Here is a 22,288-nt window from a genome sequence, read left to right as displayed (position 1 = left end):
TGAAGCCCAAGGTTGCTGGCTTGAGCCATTGAGCACGGGGTCAATGGCTCAGCTGGAGACTTCCAGTCAAGGTAGGTATGAGAAGCAATCAATGAACAATTAAAGTGATGCAAGTATGAGTTGCTGCTTCTCATCTTTCCCCCTTTCTCTCTCTCTCTCTCAAAAAAAATAATAAAAGGCTGAATTACAGAACAATGGTAGGTTATAAAACAAAAGGATAACAGAAAAAATCAAGTTAAATCTTGTACCATATTCCAAAATAAACAAACTTAAATGCAAAAAATCCACTTAAAGTCATACTTTTGATAATAATATAAATTGATTCTATTGATATTTATCTAAGGATGTGAAAACAACTTATTTTAAAAATACTCACTGAGTACCTAACTGCTGCTAGGTGCTAGGTATACAATGGTGAACACAACTGAAAAGATTATTGCTCTGTTGGAACTTGTCTGGTACAGCAGACAGATGTAACATGAAGAAATGCTACAATTAGAACTGAGGTTTTAAAGCTATAAAGAAAAAGAGCATAGTGACATAAAGGGAATGACGTGGATTATTCCCACATGGATCAGGGAAGCTCTTTCTAAGGTAATGACACTTAAGATAATCCTTGAGGAATTGATAGGAATTAGGTAGGTAAAAAGTGAACGTTAAGAGTTTTACAGGTAGAAAGAACAGTATGTTTCAAGGCCCTGAGGCAAGAAAGAGGCTAGAGAATTTGAAGAAAAAAAGGCCAGTGTGACCTAACTGGTGGTGGCCCAGCAGATAAAGTGTCTACCGTTCTTGAACACTGACGTCACCAGTTTGAAATCCTATGGTGGCTGGCTCTGGGAGCAGGCTTGTCAGCACAAGGGTCACTGACTTGAACTGGGGGAATTAGTCACACTATCCCAAAGTTCACCAGCTTAAGCCCAAAGGTCACTGGCTTGAGCAAGGAGTCACTGAATCATCTGAAGCCCCCTGGCCAAGGCAATCAATAAACTAAGGTGTTGCAACTGAGTTGATGCTTCTCATCTCTCTCCCTTCCTGTCTGCCTGTCCTTCCATTTCTCGCTCTCTTTAGAAAAAGAAATTTATCTTAGAAGTGAGGGGAAAAGTATCTATCAGCATTCACTAAAATTTATTACAACAAAAAAAATGGACATCAATTTAAATGCTCAACTGTAGAATATGGCTAAATATATGGTAAATTTATAAAACCATAAACTCTGAAATCACTAAAAATGATAATATAAACTATAATGTATTAACATGATCCCAAAATTGTAATGCTACATGCCAAGGAAAAATGCTAGAAGGACATAAAACAAAATTTTAGTAACTCTCTTAGGATATATTAAAATTTTTCACTTCATTGAAATTTTTCTTTTATCAAAACTGTCTTCTACTGAGTACATAATCATTTAATAATATAAAATATCATTTTAATTCTGAAAAATGAAACCACCTAAGTATTAAAATAGTATCTAGATGAATATCATCTTAGGAAAGCCTTTCTGAACATGGTATCAGAGAGAAAAGTAAAAGGATTGATAAATTTAACTTGATGAACACTCTAAAAATATTGTGGCAAAAATAAAAAGATAAATGAAAATCTGGAAATAGGTCACAACCCATATGACGATATATGAGCAAAAAAACATGAAAAAGAATATAATCTCAATAGTGAGCAAGAAATGTTATATCACACTGGCACATTAAAAGATTTTTTTTTCTCAATGTAACTAAAAATTCGTTATTAAAAACTCAATTATTTAATATTTAAGAATTATTACTTTTTTTGTATTCATTTTAGAGAGGGGAGGTAGGGGGAGGAGCAGGAAGCATCAACTCCCATATGTGCCTGACCAGGCAAGCCCAGGGTTTTGAACCAGCGACCACAGTGTTCCACGCTGATGCTTTATCCACTGTACCAACACAGGCCAGGCTAAGAATTATTACTTAATGACCTGGAACACTCACCACCTGCATTTAACTAAAAAGTAGTCTGTATAAGTTTCTCTTTTACTAGGAGGGAAAGTGTATAACCATAGAAAAGTAGGGCCACAACAAAATACAGAAACAAACTTCTTGAAATGTGAAATATTCTTTTTTTTTAAATTACTGATAGAAATCTACTAAACTGATTTCAAAACCTGTTAAGTGAGTTGACACTCTCAGTCTGAAAAGCACAGCCTAAGGACTTTAAATGTCAGGTCAAGGACACTGTAAGTCCTTGTTTAAGGTCATGAATAAGTTCTGCAACTTGAGTGAAAAGGTGTTTAACAAAACCAATTTTAGCCTGACCTGTGGTGGCACAGTGGATAAAACATCGACCTGGAACACCTGCGGTCGCCGATTCGAAACCCTGTACTTGCCTGGTCATGGCACATATGGGAGTTGATGTTTCCTGCTCTTCCCCCCTTCTCTCTCTCTCTCTCTCTCCTCTCTAAAATGAATAAAAAATTAAAAAAAAACAAAATTTATATGAAAAAGAGTTAAGTTCCTACAGAATCATATAAATGTTAAAATGAAGTAACATTGCATGAAACCACGTTATTCAAGGGCTTGCTATACTGATTAAAGTTTAAGGACACAAAAAAATAAAAGATTTGAAAAGTATTTCAAAAATTAAGCCCTGGCCGGTTGGCTCAGCGGTAGAGCGTCGGCCTAGCGTGCGGAGGACCCGGGATCGATTCCCGGCCAGGGCACATAGGAGAAGCGCCCATTTGCTTCTCCACCCCTCCGCCGCGCTTTCCTCTCTGTCTCTCTCTTCCCCTCCCGCAGCCAAGGCTCCATTGGAGCAAAGATGGCCCGGGCGCTGGGGATGGCTCTGTGGCCTCTGCCTCAGGCGCTAGAGTGGCTCTGGTCGCAATATGGCGACGCCCAGGATGGGCAGAGCATCGCCCCCTGGGGGGCAGAGCACCGCCCCTGGTGGGCGTGCCGGGTGGATCCCGGTCGGGCGCATGCGGGAGTCTGTCTGACTGTCTCTCCCTGTTTCCAGCTTCAGAAAAATGAAAAAAAAAAAAAAAAAAAAAAAAAAAAAATTAAAATCCCAAGTCTTGAAAAACAAAAGTGCAAAGGGAAGTTTAGAGTCTAGCTATTTAGATAAAATGATAAAACCAGAAACAACAATGATGGAAATCAAGCCAAACTCTTGGTTTGGAGAGTAGATGATGAGCCTGAGTTTGCATATAGTGAATATAAGGTACCCACAAACTAAAAGAGTGAAATGTGTCATTATGGCAATTAATAGAACAGAGACCTGAAGGCCATAAAAGCCAGTAGGTTTAAGAGTGGATGATTTATCCATTGCCAGTGAAGTTGTGGAGAAATCATCCTGCTGATAGAAGACAATGTTAATAGCACATCAAGAGCAACACAGATGTTTATATTCTTTGACTCAACTACAGTTTTTAAGAATTTATTCCAAGAAAATATCAGGTGACAAATTCTAAACAATTAAAATGTTCAATAATAAGGTATGGACCAATCAAATTACAGCATGTTGAGCCTGACCAGGCGGTGGCACAGTGAATAGGGCCTCGGACTGGGATGAGAAGAACCCAGGTTCGAGACCCCAAGGTTGCCAGTTTGAGCACGGGCTCATCTGGCTTGAGCAAAAAGCTCACTAGCATGGACCCAAGGTCACTGGCTCGAGCAAGGGGTTACTTGGTCTGCTGAAGACCCACGGTCAAGGCACATATGAGAAAGCAATCAATGAATAACTAAGATGTCTCAACAAAAAAGTGATGATTGATGCGTCTCATCTCTCTCCCTTCTTGTCTGTCTGTCCCTATTAATCCCTCTATCTGACTCTCTCTCTGTCCCTGTAAAAAAAATAAAAATAAAAAAAATTACAGCATGTTGATTTGACAGAATACATGGTTTATAAAAGGGCTAAAAAACTATATTGCTTACTGTTAGTTAGAATTATTCTTAAATACCTATGCAAGTGGCATTTTCCTAGAAAGGAAGTATTCAAAAATGAAACCAAAAGTTGTGCTAAGAATGGCTAACTTTGGGTTGAATTATTTTTCACCTCTAAATATTCCTGGCATAATAATGTACAGTAAAAAAAGATTTTAACCTTGACAAAAAAAGAGCTTTCTTTCTCTGAGAAAGCAATATAGTAGGGAACAGAAAGAGGTAAAAAAAAGAGAAGCAAGGCCCTGGCCAGTTTGCTCAGTGGTAGAGTGTCAGCCTGGAGTGCAGGAGTCCGGGGTTCGATTCCTGGCCAGGGCATACAGAGAGGCGTCCATCTGCTTCTCCACCCCTCCCCCTCTCCTTCCTCTCTGTTTCTCTCTTCTCCTCCTGCAGCTAAGGCTCCATTGGAGCAAAGTTGGCCCGGGTGTTGAGGATGGCTCCGTGGCCTCTGCCTCAGGCGCTAGAATGGCTCTGATTGCGGCAGAGCGACGCCCTAGATGGGCAGAGCATAGCCCCCTGGTGGGCATGCCAGGTGGATCCTGGTCGGGCGCATGCGGGAGGCTGTCTGCCTGCCTCCCGTTTCCAGCTTTGGAAAAATACAAAAAAAAAAAAAAAAAGCAGAATAATTTTTAAATGACCTCAACCTTTCCTCCCATTATACTCAGTAACATAGTATTAGAAAAATCTTAATATTTTTAAATTATAAATTATGAAATTTTTCACATATGCAAAAATTTTTTTTTTTCTTTTGAAGCTGGAAACGGGGAGAGACAGTGAGACAGACTCCCGCATGTGCCCGACCGGGATCCACCTGGTGCGCCCACCAGGGAGTGGAGAAGCAAATGGGCGCTTCTCCTATGTGCCCTGGCCGGGAATCGAACCCGGGTCCCCCGCACGCCAGGCTGACGCTCTACTGCTGAGCCAACCGGCCAGGGCAAAAAAAATATTTTTTAATGATACAGGTAAGGTAAAAGAAAAAATAATACAATATACAGATTAGGAATTTGAACACTGAAAACACTATGGAAGGCTCTCAAAAAATTAAGAGTAGAATTACCATATGACCCAACAACTTTTCTTCTGGGTATCTACCCCCAAAAATTGAAAACATTTATTTGCAAAGATATATGCACCCCTATTTTTTTTTTTTTTACAGAGACAGAGAGTGTGAGAGAGATGGATAGACAGGGACAGACAGGAACGGAAAGATGAGAAGCATCAATCATTAGTTTTTCGTTGCGACACCTTAGTTGTTCATTGATTGCTTTCTCATATGTGCCTTGACCATGGGGCCACAGCAGACTGAGTAACCCCTCGCTCGAGCCAGTGACCTTAGGCTCAAGCTGGTGACCTCAGGGTCTCGAACTTGGGTCCTCCGGATCCCAGTCCAATGCTCTATCCACTGCATCACTCCTGGTCAGGCTGCACCCCTATCTTCACCACAGCATTGCTGATGGTGGCCAAGACATAGAAACAACTGACTGTCCTTTAATAGATGACTGGATAAAGATGTGGTACCTATATACAATGGAATACTATTCAACCATAAGATGAAATACTGCCATTTGTGACAACATGGGTGGATCTTGAGAATATCATGCTAAGCGAAATAAATCAGACAGAAAAAGTCAAGAACTGTATCATTTCATTTTATGTGGGATTATAAAATGGAAACAAATGAACATACTAAAAAAACAAAAACTCACAGGCACAAACAACAGTATAGTGGTTATCAGAAAGAAGGGGGATGGGAAAGGTACTACAGGATAAAGTGGATCAAACATATGGGGACAGAAGTAAATTTGACTTTGGGTGATGGGCACAAAATGCAATATACAGATGATGTATCATAAAACTATATATTTAAAACCTATAATTTTTTTTTTAATACAGGGACAGAGATAGAGTCAGAGAGAGGGATAGATAGGGACACACAAACAGGAAAGGAGAGATGAGAAGCATCAATCATCAGTTTTTCTTTTTGACACCTTAGTTGTTCATTGATTGCTTTCTCATATATGCCTTGACTGCGGGCCTTCAGCAGACCGAGTAACCCCTTGCTCAAGCCAGCGACCTTGGGTCCAAGCTGGTGAGCTTTTGCTCAAGCCAGATAAGCCGGTGCTCAAGCTGACAACCTCAGGGTCTCAAACCTGGGTCCTCCACATCCCAGTCCAACGCTCTAGCACTGCGCCACTGCCTGGTCGGGTGAAAACCTATAAATTTTTTTTTTTTTTCTGAAGCTGGAAACAGGGAGAGACAGTCAGACAGACTCCCGCATGCGCCCGACCGGGATCCACCCGGCACGCCCACCAGGGGCGATGCCCTGCCCACCAGGGGGCGATGCTCTGCCCCTCTGGGGCGTCGCTCTGTCACAACCAGAGCCACTCTAGCGCCTGGGGCCGAGGCCAAGGAGCCATCCCCAGCACCCGGGCCATCTTTGCTCCAATGGAGCCTTGGCTGCGGGAGGGGAAGAGAGAGACAGAGAGAAAGGAGGGGTGGGGTGGAGAAGCAAATGGGCGCCTCTCCTATGTGCCCTGGCCGGGAATCGAACCCGGGTCCCCCGCACGCCAGGCCGACGCTCTACCGCTGAGCCAACCGACCAGAGCCAAAACCTATAAATTTTTATTGACCAATGTCACTCCAATAAATTTAATGAAAAAAAATTGAACATTACTAATACTTTGGCACCCCCCATGTGCCTCTCCCTAGTCATATCCCTATACCTCTCCTCCCAAGGATATCCACTATGACAAACTATGTTTTGTCATTCAATTCCTGTTAGTCTTTTTTTTTTTCTTCCTGTATTTTTCTGAAGCCGGAAACGGGGAGAGACAGTCAGACAGACTCCCGCATGCGCCCGACCGGGATCCACCCGGCACGCCCACCAGGCGGCGACGCTCTGCCCCTCCGGGGCGTCGCTCTGTTGTGACCAGAGCCCCTCTAGCACCTGGGGCAGAGGCTGAGGAGCCATCCGCAGCGCCCGGGCCATCTTTGCTCCAGTGGAGCCTCGGCTGCGGGAGGGGAAGAGAAAGACAGAGAGGAAGGAGAGGGGGAAGGGTGGAGAAGCAGATGGGCACCTCTCCTGTGTGCTCTGGCCGGGAATCGAACCCGGGACCTCTGCACGCCAGGCCGACGCTCTACCGCTGAGCCAACCGGCCAGGGCCTGTTAGTCTTTTAATATATGATATATATATTCCTAAAATATAAACTAAATTTTCTACATTTTTTAGTTTCTATAAACAACATCAAACTGTTATTTGGTGATTGATTTTTTAAATTTTTTTTTCTGAAATTTTGGGAACAGGGAGGCAGTCAGACAGACTCCGGCATGCGCCCAACCGGGATCCACCCGGCATGCCCACCAGGGGGCGATGCTCTGCCCATCTGGGGCGTTGCTCTGCCGCAATCAGAGCCATTCTAGTGCCTGAGGCAGAGGCCATGCAGCCATCCTCAGCGCCCGGGCCAACTTTGCTCCAATGGAGCCTTGGCTGTGGGAGGGGAAGAGAGAGACAGAGAGGAAGGAGAGGGGGAGGGGTGGAGAAGCAGATGGGCGCTTCTCCTGTGTGCCCTGGCCGGGAATCGAACCCGGGACTCCTGCACGCCAGGCCGACGCTGTACCACTGAGCCAACTGGCCAGGCCTGGTGATTGATTTTTTTAATTAAACATTACATTTTTTATATTCATCCATGGTACTAAGTATAGCTGTCAATCATTTTATTAATTTTATTAGAAACAGTTGAGTTTTCAACATTCTTTTTTTTTTTTTTTTTTAATTTTTCTGAAGCTGGAAACGGGGAGGCAGTCAGACAAACTCCCGCATGCGCCCAACCAGGATCCACCTGGCACGCTTACCAGGGGGCGATGCTCTGCCCATCGGGGCGTCGCTCTGTCGCGACCAGAGCCACTGTAGCGCCTGGAGCAGAGGCCAAGGAGCCATCCCCAGCGCCCGGGCCATCTTTTGCTCCAATGGAGCCTCGGCTGCGGGAGGGGAAGAGAGAGCCAGAGAGGAAGGAGAGCGGGAGGGGTGGAGAAGCAGATGGGCGCTTCTCCTCTGTGCCCTGGCCGGGAATCACCCGAGACTTCCGCATGCCAGGCCGACGCTCTACTACTGAGCCAACCGGCCAGGGCTCAACATTCTTCTTGAACATGGCTCCATGGTTTAATCTACAGAATTTCTAAAACATACAGTCTGCCAATCATCTTTAACTTTTTTTTTTTTTTTGAGAGGCAGGGAGAGAGACAGGAACATCAAGCTGTTCCTGTTATGTCTTTGACCAGAGAATCGAACCAGCAACCTCCATGCTCTCGGACGACACTCCAAGCAACAGAGCTATGTAGCCGGAGCCTTTTTTTTTTTTTAATCAGAGAGAGAGAGAGAGAGAATGGGAGAGAGAAAGGAGGAGGAAGGGAAGCATTCATATGTTGTTCCATTTAGTCGTGCATTCACTGGTTGCTTCCTGTGTGTGCCCTGACCAGGGATTGAACCTGCAACCTTGTTGTTTTGGGACAATGCTCTTAAGTGACTGAGCTAACTGGCCGGGGCCCATCAGCCTTAACTTTAATATTACCATATATAACTTTGTTCTATACTCAAAAGCCTTAAAAATTCTTTACTCTCTACTCACTAAATCCTAAATCAGGCCTTTAAATCCCCAATAATCTTTTCCAACCTACTTTACCAAACTTATCTGACACTATTCTTCTCTATGATCCTTCTGTTTTAATTAAACTAGTTTATTTCACTGCCTCAATTCTTTTACTCATAGCACTCCAGTTTTCTTCTCACCTCTTTATGTTCAAATTATACTCTTTTAAACTCTAATTCAAAAGCTATTTTCTTCTAAGAAAGCCATCTCTAATCTCCATTCATGTGAATTACTATCACACTTTATCAGTATACCCTTTATTGAACTTACCGTTTTCTACCTTGTACAAAAATAATGTATTAAATGTGTACTGTGTCCTATAAAACAACAGCAGGTGTTCAATTTGTTGAGCAATTAAATTAATCAGTCTTAGGAAACAGGTAACATCCATTGAAGAAAGTGAGAAGATGGGAAACAGGCTTTTAGAATTAGGAACAGCCACTATAGGAATTTGTCAAAGTCAGAAAGAGATGAATCAAAAAGACTATTAAGTAGAAATAAGAATACAGTCAAGGGCCCTGGCCGGTTGGCTCAGTGATAGAGCGTCGGCATGGCGTGCAGGAGTCCCGGGTTCGATTCCCAGCCAGGGCACACAGGAGAAGCGCCCATCTGCTTCTCCACCCCTCCCCCTCTCCTTCCTCTCGGTCTCTCTCTTCCCCTCCTGCGGCCAAGGCGCCATTGGAGCAAGGTTGGCCCGGGCGCTGGGGATGGCTCTATGGCCTCTGCCTCAGGTGCTAGAATGGCTCTGGTTGCGGCAGAACAACACCCCAGATGGGCAGAGCATCGCCCCCTGGTGGGTGTGCCAGGTGGATCCTGGTCGGGCGCGTGCGGGAGTCTGACTGCCTGCCTCCCCGTTTACAGCTTCAGAAAAACACACACACACAAAAAAAAGAATACAAAGTTAACACTGATTTTCAGAACAGAATATTAGCACTGTTTTTCAGCAATAACTGACAGCCCAGGAATTAATGCTGCATATTGACAAGCAGGAAATAAAAGAAAATCAAGGAAGGGAAAGTGTTCACATATAAGGTAAAGAACAGGTTAATAATTTAAGAGAAAGTAAGAAGACTAGAGGTAATAGTGAGAAACAGAATGATGCAGACTGCTGACCATATTTGACTTGCAGGCCATAATCTGCAACCCCTGCACCAAGGATAAAAGTCTAACTTACTTTTCACATAAAAATACCTTTATAATCTAAATGCAATCTATTTCTCTAGTCATAGTATTTAACGTAACTCTGTACTTAGACACAGAATTTTTCAGCTTCCTAAATATTCAATCTAACTAAGGCCTTTCATAACTCTGGGTCTTTATTTCCTTAGGCTTTCTCCATTTTTTTTTTTTTTCAGGGACAGAGAGAGAGTCAGAGAGAGGGATAGATAGGGACAGACAGACAGGAACGGAGAGAGATGAGAAGCATCAATCATCAGTTTTTCGTTACAACACCTTAGTTGTTCATTGATTCCTTTCTCATATGTGCCTTGACCAGGGGCCTTCAGCAGACCGAGTAACTCCTTGCTTGAGCCAGCGACCTTGGGTCCAATCTGGTGAGCTTTTTGCTCAAGCCAGATGAGCTCGCGCTCAAGCTGGCAACCTCGGGGTCTCGAACCTGGGTCCTTCTGCATCCCAATCCGATGCTCTTTCCACTGCGCCACCGCCTGGTCAGGCAGGCTTTCTCCATTTTTGAGTTCATAGTTATTTGTCATTCAAAGGCCATTCCAAATGTCATTTCTTTATATACTTTTGACAATTCACCTGAGTGATCTATTACATTTTCTATTGAAAATCTCTTTATTGTTCATCTCTCTTTTTATAGGTCTACCTCCTCCAATCCTCACTAATGGAAAGGACAATCTTTTATCCATCTTGGTATTCCTACTTCCCTACACTGGAGCCTAACAGTACCTAGCATATAGGACAAGCTCAATATATATTCATCAATGAAGGAAGTATTTCACACTTTTTTTTAATTCATTTTAGAGAGGAGAGAGAGAAAGGGGGAGGAGCAGGAAGCATCAACTCCCATATGTGCCTTGACTAGACAAGTGCAAGTTTTCAAACCGGTGACCTCAGTGTTCCGGGTTGATGCTTTATCTACTGCGCCACTATAGATCAGGCCATACTTTTTAATATAAATTTCTATGACTAAGACAAATCATAAAGCTATAACTTAACAGAATACTGGATTCTACTGCTTATATTTTTTAAAAAAGAAAAAAATGTATTTTAATTTTACTGTGATTTTAAGAGAATTTTCTATTTTACATGCCTGATTGTGTTCATGAGCTGCGCAATTATCTGTTCCATTATATTCTGAAAGCTGTTCTCTTCTTTTTTCTCTAATAAGAATTTTATGAACATCATCTTCCAGTCTATTGAAGAATCCTCCATCATGTGATAAAGTCTGAGAAGAACTCAATTCCTGTCAAAAATGAATTATGATTTACTATCATTCAACATGGAAGTGTATGCATTTAATTGATCTAGTCAGCCACCACTAAAAGGAAAATGAAAAAAAAAAAAAAGGATAAGAGACAATCAACCAGCTAATTCTCTTCTTTCTCCAGAAGATAAACAGTAGAGACACATTTTGAAATGTTTGCTTATTTTTGAGCTGGGTACTACTTGACTTAAAAACATTTTTTAATCCGTACCATACAATTTACCCATCTAATGTGCATAATTCAATGGTTTGAAATATGTTCAGAGTTGTACAACCATAACCACAATCAATTTTATGATAGTTTTATCACCCCAAAAAGAAACCCTGAATTTATTAGTGGTTGTTCTCCATTTCCTCCTAATACCTTCTACCTCCCTCAGTTATCTCCTGGGCAAGACTAATCTACTTACTGTCTGTATAGATTTGCTTAATCTGGACATCTGATATAAATAAAATCATATAACATGCGGTCTTTTGTAACTTGGCTTCTTTCATGTAGAGTCAGAGAGAGGGATAGATAGGGACAGACAGACAGGAACGGAGAGAGATGAGAAGCATCGATCATTAGTTTTTCGTTGTGACACCTTAGTTGTTCACTGATTGCTTTCTCGTATGTGCCTTGACCTTGGGGCCACAGCAGACCGAGTAACCCCTTGCTCGAGTGACCTTGGGTCTAAGCTGGTGAGTTTTGCTCAAAACAAATGAGCCCTCACTCAAGCTGGCGACCTCGTGGTCTTGAACCTGGGTCTTCCGCATCCCAGTCCAACACTCTATCCACTGTGCCATCGCCTGGTCAGGCTGGCAAAATGTTTTCAAGGTTCATCTCTATTATAGCATGTATCACTACTTCATTCCTTATTGCCAAATAATATCCTATTAATAGATACACCACATTTTATTTCTTCATTCATTGGCTAATGAACATTTGGGCTGTTTTCATTTTTGGCTCTTAAGAATAATGCTGTTACAAATATTCATAAACATGTTTTCAAGTCTCCTAACTATAATAGATACTTCTTTTTTTTTTTTTTTTCTTTATTCATTTTTAGAGAGGAGAGAGCGAGAGAGAGAGAGAGACAGAGAGAGAGAAGCGGGGAGGAGCTGGAAGCATCAACTCCCATATGTGCCTTGACCAGGCAAGCCCAGGGTTTCAAACCGGCGACCTCAGCATTTCCAGGTCGATGCGTTATCCACTGCGCCACCACAGGTCAGGCTAATAGATACTTCAAAGTAGAATTGCTGAGACATATGGTAACTATTTCTTTTTTAATTTTTAAAAATTTTTATTTATTGATTTTAATCAGAGAGGAAGGAAGAGAGAGAGAAAAAGAGACAGAAACAATCCTGTATATGCCCTGACTGGGGATGGAACTTGGTAACTCTGTTTAATCTTTTGAGAAATTGCCAGATGATTTTTCAAAGCAGCCATACCATCTTACAATCATACCAACAGTGTATGAAAATCCTAGCTTCTTTAGTCCTAACAACATTTGTTATTATCTGTCTTTCTTAATTATAGCCACTGGAGTAAGTGTGGAGAGGTACTTCACTGTAGTTTTGAATTGCATTTCTCTGACGCATCATTCAAGTGCTTATTGCACATTTGCATATCTTTTTGAAAATATGTCCACTCATATTTTTGGATCCTTTGCCCTCTTCCTATTTTTATTTTTTTCCTAATTCATTTTTACAATTATACTTTTATTTTTTAACTTAATTTATTGGATGACATTAGTTCACGAAACCATACATACTTCAACTGTACAACTCAATAAACACCATCTGCACACAGCATGGTAGGTTCATCACCCCAAGCAAAGTTTCTGTCCATCCCCATTTTCCCTGCCTATGCCCACTTCTACTTAGCCCCCACCCCCTTTCCCTCTGGCTTTCACCACACACTGTTGTCTGTGTCTCTGTGTTATGTATGTTTTTTTTGCTAATCCTTTTACTTTCTTTCATATTGTCGCCAACAGCTGTCAGTCTGTTCCTTGTATCCATGCCTGTTTCTATTTTATCAGTTTGTTTTGTTCATTAGATTCCACATATAAGCAAGATAATATGGTACTTGTTTTTCTTTGACTGGTTTATTTCACTTAACATAATAATCTCCAGGTCAATCCATGCTGTCACAAAAGGTCAGATTTCCTTCTTTTTTACAGCCACATGGTATTCCATTGTATAAATGTACCACAACTTTTCTTATCCATTCATCTACTGATGGGCACTCGGGCTGTTTCCAGATCTTTGGCTACTGTAAACAACACTGCAATAAACATAGAGGTGCATATTATTCTTTCAAATTGGTGTTTCGGGTTTCTTTGGCTATATTCCCAGAAGTGAGACTGCTCCTTTGCCCCCTTTTTAATTGGATTGCTTTTTATTTTTATTTTTTTATTTTTGAGTTCTGAGAGTTCTTTATATGTTCTATATACAAGTCTCTTATTAAATATGATCAGCAAATATTTTCTTCCATTCTGTAGGTTATCTTTTCACATTCTTGATGGTAGTATCCTTTGTATTACAAAAGTTTTAAATTTTGACAAAGTCCAATTTATCCAAGAAACAACTGCATAACTCAAGGTCACAAAGATTTACTCCTATATTTTCTTCTAAGAGCTTTATAGTTTCAGTCTTACATTTAGGTTTGTAATTCATTTTCAGTTTTTTCTTTGTGCATGGTCAGAAGGGGTCCAAATTCATTCTTTTGCATGTAGATTACCAGCATTGTATGTTGAGATTCTTTCTCCATCAAATTCTTTTGGGATCCTTGTTCAAAGTCAGTTGAACATAAATATACTGCTCAAAAAATATAGGATATTTCAATTTGAATATGAAGTGATAAAATATCCCCTAATTCTTGTGAGCAATGTTAAGAGTTTCTTTTCTAGACTCTCAAAAATGTCAACCAATATGGCTACCATTACGCATACCACATGCTTGATTATTTTAGCTTAAAATTGCTCAATCTTTTACAATACATTTAAAAATAATTTTACATAAGTTATATACATCAATGATAGATAAAATCTTATCATAATCTACTCAATTACATAAATCATAAAATTTACATATTTTCCAAGAAAAGCAGCATTGTCTTTCCCACTTTCTTGTCAGAGACTGAAGAAAATAAATGTTTCTCTCCCTCTCACTGGTTTTATCTATATCTTACATTCTTGAGCTATAATACTAATTTTATCCATTTTAATTGAATTTGTGAGCAAATGACCCAAGAGTTCAATGATTGTTCATTCTTCCCCCTTGACACTGTTAGAAAGTGTTTGGGGGAAAATATATATATCAGTGCTTAATACATGTACAAATAACATTAAAAATCCTGGTATAGCACTTTTTATTTTCCAAAAAACTTAACACATCACTTTATTTGAATCTCATCGACACTATAAGAGGTTAATATAACAAGAATTTGTTTCCCACAAAATAATAATCATGGCCTCAGCAAAGTTAAATACCTTGCCCATGAGTAATTTTATTGCAAAGTAGTATAGCTATAACTCTAAATTTACTGTTTAAAAAAATAATTCCACTATCTCCCAGGAAGATTTCATTTTAAAGCAATAAATATAATATCCTTAAAACACTGTTGAGCTTCTGTGGAAGAAATAGCATGATAATGGGAAGTAATCAGCCTCTGGATTTCATGTCCCTAAAGTCTGCAGTTCCACAACATAGAAAGAGAGGCACAGTTATACTGAAACAAACTGACAGCTGTCAGAGGGGAGGGGGCTTGGGGAACAGGGTGAAAGAAAGTAAAGGAATTAAGCAAAAATATATATACATTTATATATACATATACTTATATATATAAATATATATATATAAAACACAATACATAGACACAGACAACAGCGTGGTGACAGCTAGAGGAAAAGGGAGTGGGAGTAGGTAGAGGAGGGCAAAGGGGGGATATATGATATGTGGATAAAAAGAGAATTTGTTTGGCCCTGGCCGGTTGGCTCAGTGGTAGAGCGTCGGCCTGGTGTGCAGGAGTCCCGGGTTCGATTCCTGGCCAGGGCACACAGGACAGGTGCCCATCTGCTTCTCTACCCCTCCCCCTTCCTTCCTCTCTGTCTCTCTCTTCCCCTCCCACAGCCAAGGCTCCACTGGAGCAAAGTTTGCCCGGGTGCTGAGGATGGCTCTGTGGCCTCTGCCTCAGGCGCTAGAATGGCTCTGGTTGCAACAGAGCGATGCCCCAGATGGGCAGAGCATTGCCCCCCTGGTGGGTGTGCCAGGTGGATCCTGGTCGGGCGCATGCGGGAGTCTGACTGCCTCCCCGTTTCCAGCTTCAGAAAAATACAAAAAAAAAAAAAAAAGAGAATTTGCTTTGGGTAATGGGTGCATGATGCAATATGCAGAGGATGTTTTCTTGAGTTGTACACTTGAAACTTGTATGATTTTGTGAATCAATGTCACCCCAATAAATTCAATAAAAAAAAAAAGCCTGACCAGGCAGTGGCGCAGTGGATAGAGCATCGGACTGGGATGTGGAAGACCCAAGTTCTAGACCCCAAGGTCACCAGCTTGAGCGCGGACTCATCTTGTTTGAGCAAGGCTCACCAGCGTGAACCCAAGGTTGCTGGCTGGAGCAAAGGATCACTTGGTCTGCTGTAGCCTCCCAGGTTAAGGCACATGAGAAATTAATCAATGAACAACTAAGGAACCGCAATGAAGAATTGATGTTTCTCATCTCATCTCCCTTCCTGTCTGTTTGTCCCTCTCTCTGTCTCTGCCACACACAAAAAAATAAAATCACGAAGCCAGAGTACACAATTATTGCATTAAAAAAAAAAAAAAGACTGCAGTTCTAGCAGTATCCTGCCTTTTTTTATTTTTTACAGGGACAGAGAGAGGGATAGATAGGGACGGACAGACAGGAATGGAGAGAGATGAGAAGCATCAATCATCAGTTTTTCATTGCGACACCTTAGTTGTTCACTGATTGCTCTCTCATATGTGCCTTGACCGGGGGCCTTCAGCAGACCCAGTAACTCCTTGCTGGAGCCAGCGACCTTGGGTCCAAGCTGGTGAGCCTTGCTCAAACCAGATGAGCCCGCACTCAAGCTGGCAACCTCGGGGTCTCGAACCTGGGTCCTTCTGCATCCCATTCCGACGCTCTATCCACTGCGCCACTGCCTGGTCAGTATCCTGCTTTTTTGATAGCTGCTACCATTAGCAGCATGTTTATTCCAAAGGATACTTTTTTTTTGAGTCTTATTTGATGAATCATAAAATTTCCTTTAAGTCTAAGAATATAATCTTTCAAAAGATACCTTGACAAAAAACTAAAGGAAAAAAAAGCACCCTCCCCCCCCCCAACATATACCCCAAGAGGAAAAAGACAAAAATGTGGCAAACATAAGAACACAAAATTTAAATTTAATGTCTAGCCAATTCAATTTCAATTTACCTCAAATTCTGAACACTTACTGTATGCCAAGCATATAATGAAAATGACAGCATATGGTGGTTCTGTAAGTATAGCCCTATAGATCATTGGAACATAACTGAGAGTCTAGACAAAAGCTTTTATTTATAGTAAATCTATTTTTTTAGAGTAAATCTATTTTTTTTTAAATTTTTTTATTTTTTATTTATTCATTTTAGAAAGGAGAGAGGGAGAGAGAGGAGACAGAGAAGGGGGGAAGAGCAGGAAGCATCAACTCCCATATGTGCCTTGACCAGGCAAGCCCAGGGTTTCGAACCGGCAACCTCAGCATTTCCAGGTCGACACTTCATCCACTGCGCCACCACAGGTCAGGCTAGAGTAAATCTATTTTTAAAGTGTAAGGTACTTCATTAAGAAAGCAAGACTGTTTTCAACAAATTGTGCTAGGACTAGATTTATACATGCCAAAAGGTGAATATGGGCTCTTTCTTCATAACATATGCAGATATTAACTCAAAAATGGATCAAAGAGAGGATTCTGGGAAGATAGCGGAGTAAGAAGCACCAGTAATCTACAGTGTGTCCGTAAAGTCATGGTGCACTTTTGACCCGTCACAGGAAAGCAACAAAAGACAACAGAAATGTGAAATCTGCACCAAATAAAAGGAAAACTCTCCCAACTTCATACCTATTCAATGCAGTTCGATGTGAGCTCATGCACAGATTTTTTACTGCTCCTTAGATAGCTATCTTGTATAGCGTCTACAGACTCATCACTGACTGACGGCCTACCAGAATGGGGTTTCTCCACCAAACTGCTGGTTTCCTTCAACTACTTATCCCACCGAGTAATGTTATTCCTATGTGGTGGCGCTTCATTATAAACGCACCGACATTCACGTTGCACTTTGGTCACGGATTCTAATTTAGTGAACCACAGAACACACTGAACTTTCCTCTGTACCGTCCACATCTCAACTGGCATGGCCATGGGCTGCTCTGCTGTATACATGGTGTTACATCATCATCTGTGCATGCGCACATGTTGGCACATCATCCAGCAGAAACTGGGAGGGTTTTCCTATTATTTGGTGCAGATTTCACATATCTATTTATTGTCTTTTGTTGCTTTCCTGTGACCAGTCAAAAGTGTACCATGACATGACGAACATACTGTACTTCCCCACCTACACAACAACTGTAATGGCAGAATCTGTCTGATATGAACTATTTTGGGACTCTGAATTCTAATGAAGACTTGCAATATCCAAGGGAAGTCTTAGATGGTAAACGGCAATTAATTTCAATCAATATCAGCTCTGAGCATAGTAACAGTTATGATTCACTACCTCATTCATGTAATAGGCAGCTATGTGCATGTTCTAGAGCAGCTTGCTCATGGGAGCTAGGGTGGGCAAAAATAAATTAAAAAAGTAATTGTGGCCTGACCAGGCGGTGGCACAGTGGACAGAGCGTCAGACTGGGATGAGGAGGACCCAGGTTCGAGACCCCGAGGTCGCCGGCTTAAGCGCAGGCTCATCTGGTTTGAGCAAAAAGCCCACCACCTTGAACCCAGGGTCGCTGGCTCCAGCAAGGGGTTACTCGGTCTGCTGAAGGCCTGCGGTAGGGCACTTATGAGAAGGCAATCAATGAACAACTAAGGTGTCGCAGTGAAAAACTGATGATTGGTGGTTCTCATCTCTCTACGCTCCCGTCTGTCTGTCCCTATCTATCCCTCTCACTGACTCTGATTCTGTAAAAAAAAGTAATTGTGCTCTGGTCACTGACTGCTGCTTCTGATCAGAGCTCAAAGGTGCAGACAAAGAGACAGGAGGCAGGCAGGTGTTTCTGTTGTACCCCCTCTCCATTATTGCAAAAGCCCCATTCATTCCAGTTGAAGTGACTTCCAGTAGATTTAAAGGGCTAGGGTCCTTTTATATGTATTTTCCGATGGCTTTAGGTGAACCCTGTGTTTTGGTCGTTCGACCCCCACCGAGGTCACGATCCACAGGTTGAGAACCGCTGACCTAGAGGGTATTATGCTAAGTGAAATAAGCCAGTCAGAGAAAGACATATACCATATAATATCACTCATATATGGAATCTAATGAACAAAATGAACAAACAAGAAAATACAGACAGGTCCTGGCCGGTTGGCTCAGCGGTAGAGTGTTGGCCTGGCGTGCGGGGGACCAGGGTTCGATTCCCGGCCAGGGCACATAGGAGAAGCACCCATTTGCTTCTTTACCCCTCCCTCTCTCCTTCCTCTCTGTCTCTCTCTTCCCCTCCCGCAGCCGAGGCTCCATTGGAGCAAAGATGGCCCAGGTGCTGGGGATGGCTCCTTGGCCTCTGCCCCAGGCGCTAGAGTGGCTCTGGTCGCAACAGAGCGACGCCCCAGAGGGGCAGAGCATCGCCCCTGGTGGGCGTGCGGGGTGGATCCCGGTCGGGCGCATGCGGGAGTCTGTCTGACTGTCTCTCCCTGTTTCCAGCTTCAGAAAAATACAAAAAAAATAATAAAAAAAAAGAAATCACAAGGGAAATAAGATACTTAGAGGCAAATAAAAACCAAAACATTGGCCCTGGCCGGTTGGCTCAGCGGTAGAACGTCGGCCTGGTGTGCGAGGGACTCAGGTTCGATTCCCGGCCAGGGCACATAGGAGAAGCACCCATTTGCTTCTCTACCCGTCCCCCCCTCCTTCCTCTCTGTCTCTCTCTTCCCTTCCTGCAGCTGAGGTTCCATTGGAGAAAAGATGGCCTGGGCGCTGGGGATGGCTCCTCGGCCTCTGCCCCAGGCGCTGGAGTGGCTCTGGTCACAATGGAGTGACGCCCCGGAGGGGCAGAGCATCGCCCCCTGGTGGGCGTGCCGGGTGGATCCCGGTCGGGCGCATGCGGGAGTCTGTCTGACTGTCTCTCCCCGTTTCCAGCTTCAGATTAAAAAAAAAGAAAAGTCAGATAAATTATAAAAAACAAAACATTGAATTACATAGAAGAAAACATAGGCATTAAACTATGTACCTTGACCATAGAGAACATTTTCATGAATTAGACCCAAAAGGCAAGGGAAGTAAAGGCAAAAATAAATGAATGGAATTATATTAAACTAAAAAGTTTCTTCAAAGCAAAAAAAACCAACAACAAAACAAAAAGGCAGCCAACCACATGGGAGATGATATTCACATGTAACAGCTCTGATAAGGGTTTCATATCCAAAAATATAAAGAACTCACAAAACTCTGCAATTAACAAGCAAACAATCCAATTAAAAAATGGGGACCTGTGGTGGCGCAGTGGATAAAGCATCAACCTGGAAACACTGAGGTTGCCGGTTCGAAACCCTGGGCTTGCCTGGTCAAGGCGCATATGGGAGTTGATGCTTCCTGCTCCTCCCCCCTTCTCTCTCTCTCTCTCTCTCTCTCTCTCCTCTCTATAATGAATAAATAAAATCTAAAAAAAAAAAAAAAATGGGGAGAGGAACTGAACAGACACTTCTCCCATGAAGACGTACAAACAAATTCATATATGAAAAGATGCTCATCTTCACTAGCTATTAGAGAAAGGCAAATCAAAACGACAATCAGATACCCCTCACACCTGTTAGATTGGCTATTATCAACAAGACAGGTAATAAATGTTGGAGACGCTGTGGAGAAAAAGGAACCCTATTCACTGCTGGTGGGAATGTAAACTGATACAGCCATTATGGAAGAAAGTATGGTGGTTCCTTAGAAAATTAAGACTAGAACTACCACATGACCCAGCAATTCCTCTACTGATTATCTGCCAAAGAAACCTAAAAAAATTGGTATGCAAGGACACATGCACTCTCATGTTCATCGCAGCATTATTCATGGTGACCAACACATGGAAACAACACACGTGTCCATCAACAGAAAACTGGATAAAGATGATGTGGTACATATATACAATGAAATATTACTCAGCCATAAGAAGTGATGACATCGGATCATTTACAACAACATGGATGGACCTTGAGACCATTATATTAAGTGGAATAAGTAAATCAGAAAAAGCTAAGACCTATATGATTTCACACATCAGTGGGATATAAAACTAAGACTCACTGGCATGAATAAAAGTGAAGTGGTTACCAAGAGGAGGGGGGTGGGAAGAGGCGAGTAAAGAGGGACAAATATACGGTGATAAAAAATTATTTGACTTTGGGTGATGGGCACACAACACAATCCAAGTTCAAATGCTACAGAAATGTTTATCTGAAACCTATGTGCTCTTATAAAGAAAAAACAATGAAACCAAAGTTGGCTCTTCAAGCAGGCTGATTGCTTTCAGCAGGGGAGAGCTAAAAGTATATGTCAGATGTTAGTGGTGGAGGGATTGAATAAAAAAAAGAAAAAACTCGCCCTGGCCGGTTGGCTCAGCGGTAGAGCGTCGGCCTAGTGTGCGGAGGACCCGGGTTCGATTCCCGGCCAGGGCACACAGGAGAAGCGCCCATTTGCTTCTCCACCCCTCCGCCGCACTTTCCTCTCTGTCTCTCTCTTCCCCTCCCGCAGCCAAGGCTCCATTGGAGCAAAGATGGCCCGGGCGCTGGGGATGGCTCTGTGGCCTCTTCCTCAGGCGCTAGAGTGGCTCTGGTCTCAACATGGCGACGCCCAGGATGGGCAGAGCATCGCCCCCTGGTGGGCAGAGCATCGCCCCTGGTGGGCGTGCCGGGTGGATCCCGGTCGGGCGCATGCAGGAGTCTGTCTGACTGTCTCTCCCTGTTTCCAGCTTCAGAAAAATGAAAAAAAAAAAAAAAAAAAAAAGAAAAAACTCAAGGACACAAAAAACAGTGTTGTGACTAAGGGGTGGAGGAAGGTGTTGGAGTGTACGGGGGGGGGGGGGGGGGGGGGATAAACAGTGATGAACAGAGACCTGACTTGGGGTAGTGAATACACACTACAGTGTACAGATGATGCGTTGTAGAATTGGGCACCTGAAACCCGTATAATTTTGTTAACCCAATAGTTTAATAAAAAAATTAAGTTGGTTGTTCAAAAAGATCAATAAAATTGACAAATCTTTAGCTACATAGACAAAAAAAGAGACTCAGTTTACAAAAATCAAATAAAAATGGTTCTACAGAAATTCTGATTGTACAGAAATAAGGACTGTGAGAGTACTATGAACTGTATGTCAAATAAATTGGATAACCAAAATGAAAGTTTAATTCCTAGAAACACAAAACCTACCAAGACTATATTCCTAATAACAGAAAATCTGAACAGAACTATAACTAGTAATGAGATTGAATTAGCAATCAAGTTTACCAATGAAGAAAAGCCCAGGACCTGTGGCTTCCCTGGTGAATTCTACCAAACATTTAAAGAATACAAGAGAACCACAGACAATACCCCTTATAAATATCAATGCAAAATCAATAAAATACTAGCAAACAGAATTCAGCAGAATACTGAAAGCAAACACTCTGTCCAAGTTAACCCAGTAACATGCAAATTGCAAAATGCTTTATCTATATCTGCCATTTCTCTTTTGCCATACTTGGCTGCTTTGAACTTATTCCAAGAGGAAATCTAAATGACGTTCTTCTTGTTTGTTAGTTTTAAAGACAGAGGGAGGGAGGAAGGGAAGGAGAGAGGAAGAAAGAAACATAGATTCATTGTTCCACTTACTTATACAACCATTAGTTGGTTCTTATCCCTCCCCTGACCTGGGATTGAACCCTAGCCAGCTGAGCTACCAAGCCAGGGCTTAATGGTGTTCTTTAAATGAGCTCTTATATTAAAGATGATATAGCATGTGTGGTAAGTCTACTTTCTCCTCTTCCCTGGGGTAGGTCCTGATGGAGTCAAGTCTTGAACTTAACTTTAAAAAATTACTTAATAAGAAGCCCTTACA

General features: G+C 42.1%; 2 protein-coding genes across 6 annotated transcripts in view; one reads left to right on the top strand and one right to left on the bottom strand.

The window, feature by feature from the left end:
- The window catches only part of RMI1 (RecQ mediated genome instability 1), a 274,637-nt gene that overhangs the window by 4,017 nt on the left and 248,332 nt on the right, over positions 1–22,288 (top strand). The window lies entirely within an intron of this gene.
- The window catches only part of GKAP1 (G kinase anchoring protein 1), an 88,868-nt gene that overhangs the window by 18,172 nt on the left and 48,408 nt on the right, over positions 1–22,288 (bottom strand). For 3 of the 5 annotated variants that reach the window (XM_066256999.1, XM_066256998.1, XM_066256997.1), the window contains one exon: positions 10,830–10,986. The exons of the other annotated variants lie outside the window; for them this stretch is intronic. In XM_066256999.1, coding sequence (XP_066113096.1) covers positions 10,830–10,986 — 157 coding nt within the window. The remainder of the gene's footprint in view (positions 1–10,829; positions 10,987–22,288) is intronic. 5 annotated transcript variants of the gene reach the window in all.

Source organism: Saccopteryx bilineata, chromosome 2 (assembly GCF_036850765.1).
Source record: "Saccopteryx bilineata isolate mSacBil1 chromosome 2, mSacBil1_pri_phased_curated, whole genome shotgun sequence".
Lineage (NCBI taxonomy): Eukaryota > Metazoa > Chordata > Mammalia > Chiroptera > Emballonuridae > Saccopteryx > Saccopteryx bilineata.
The sequence above is the reverse complement of the archived record's forward strand: the minus strand, read 5'-3'. Positions and strand labels throughout refer to the sequence as shown.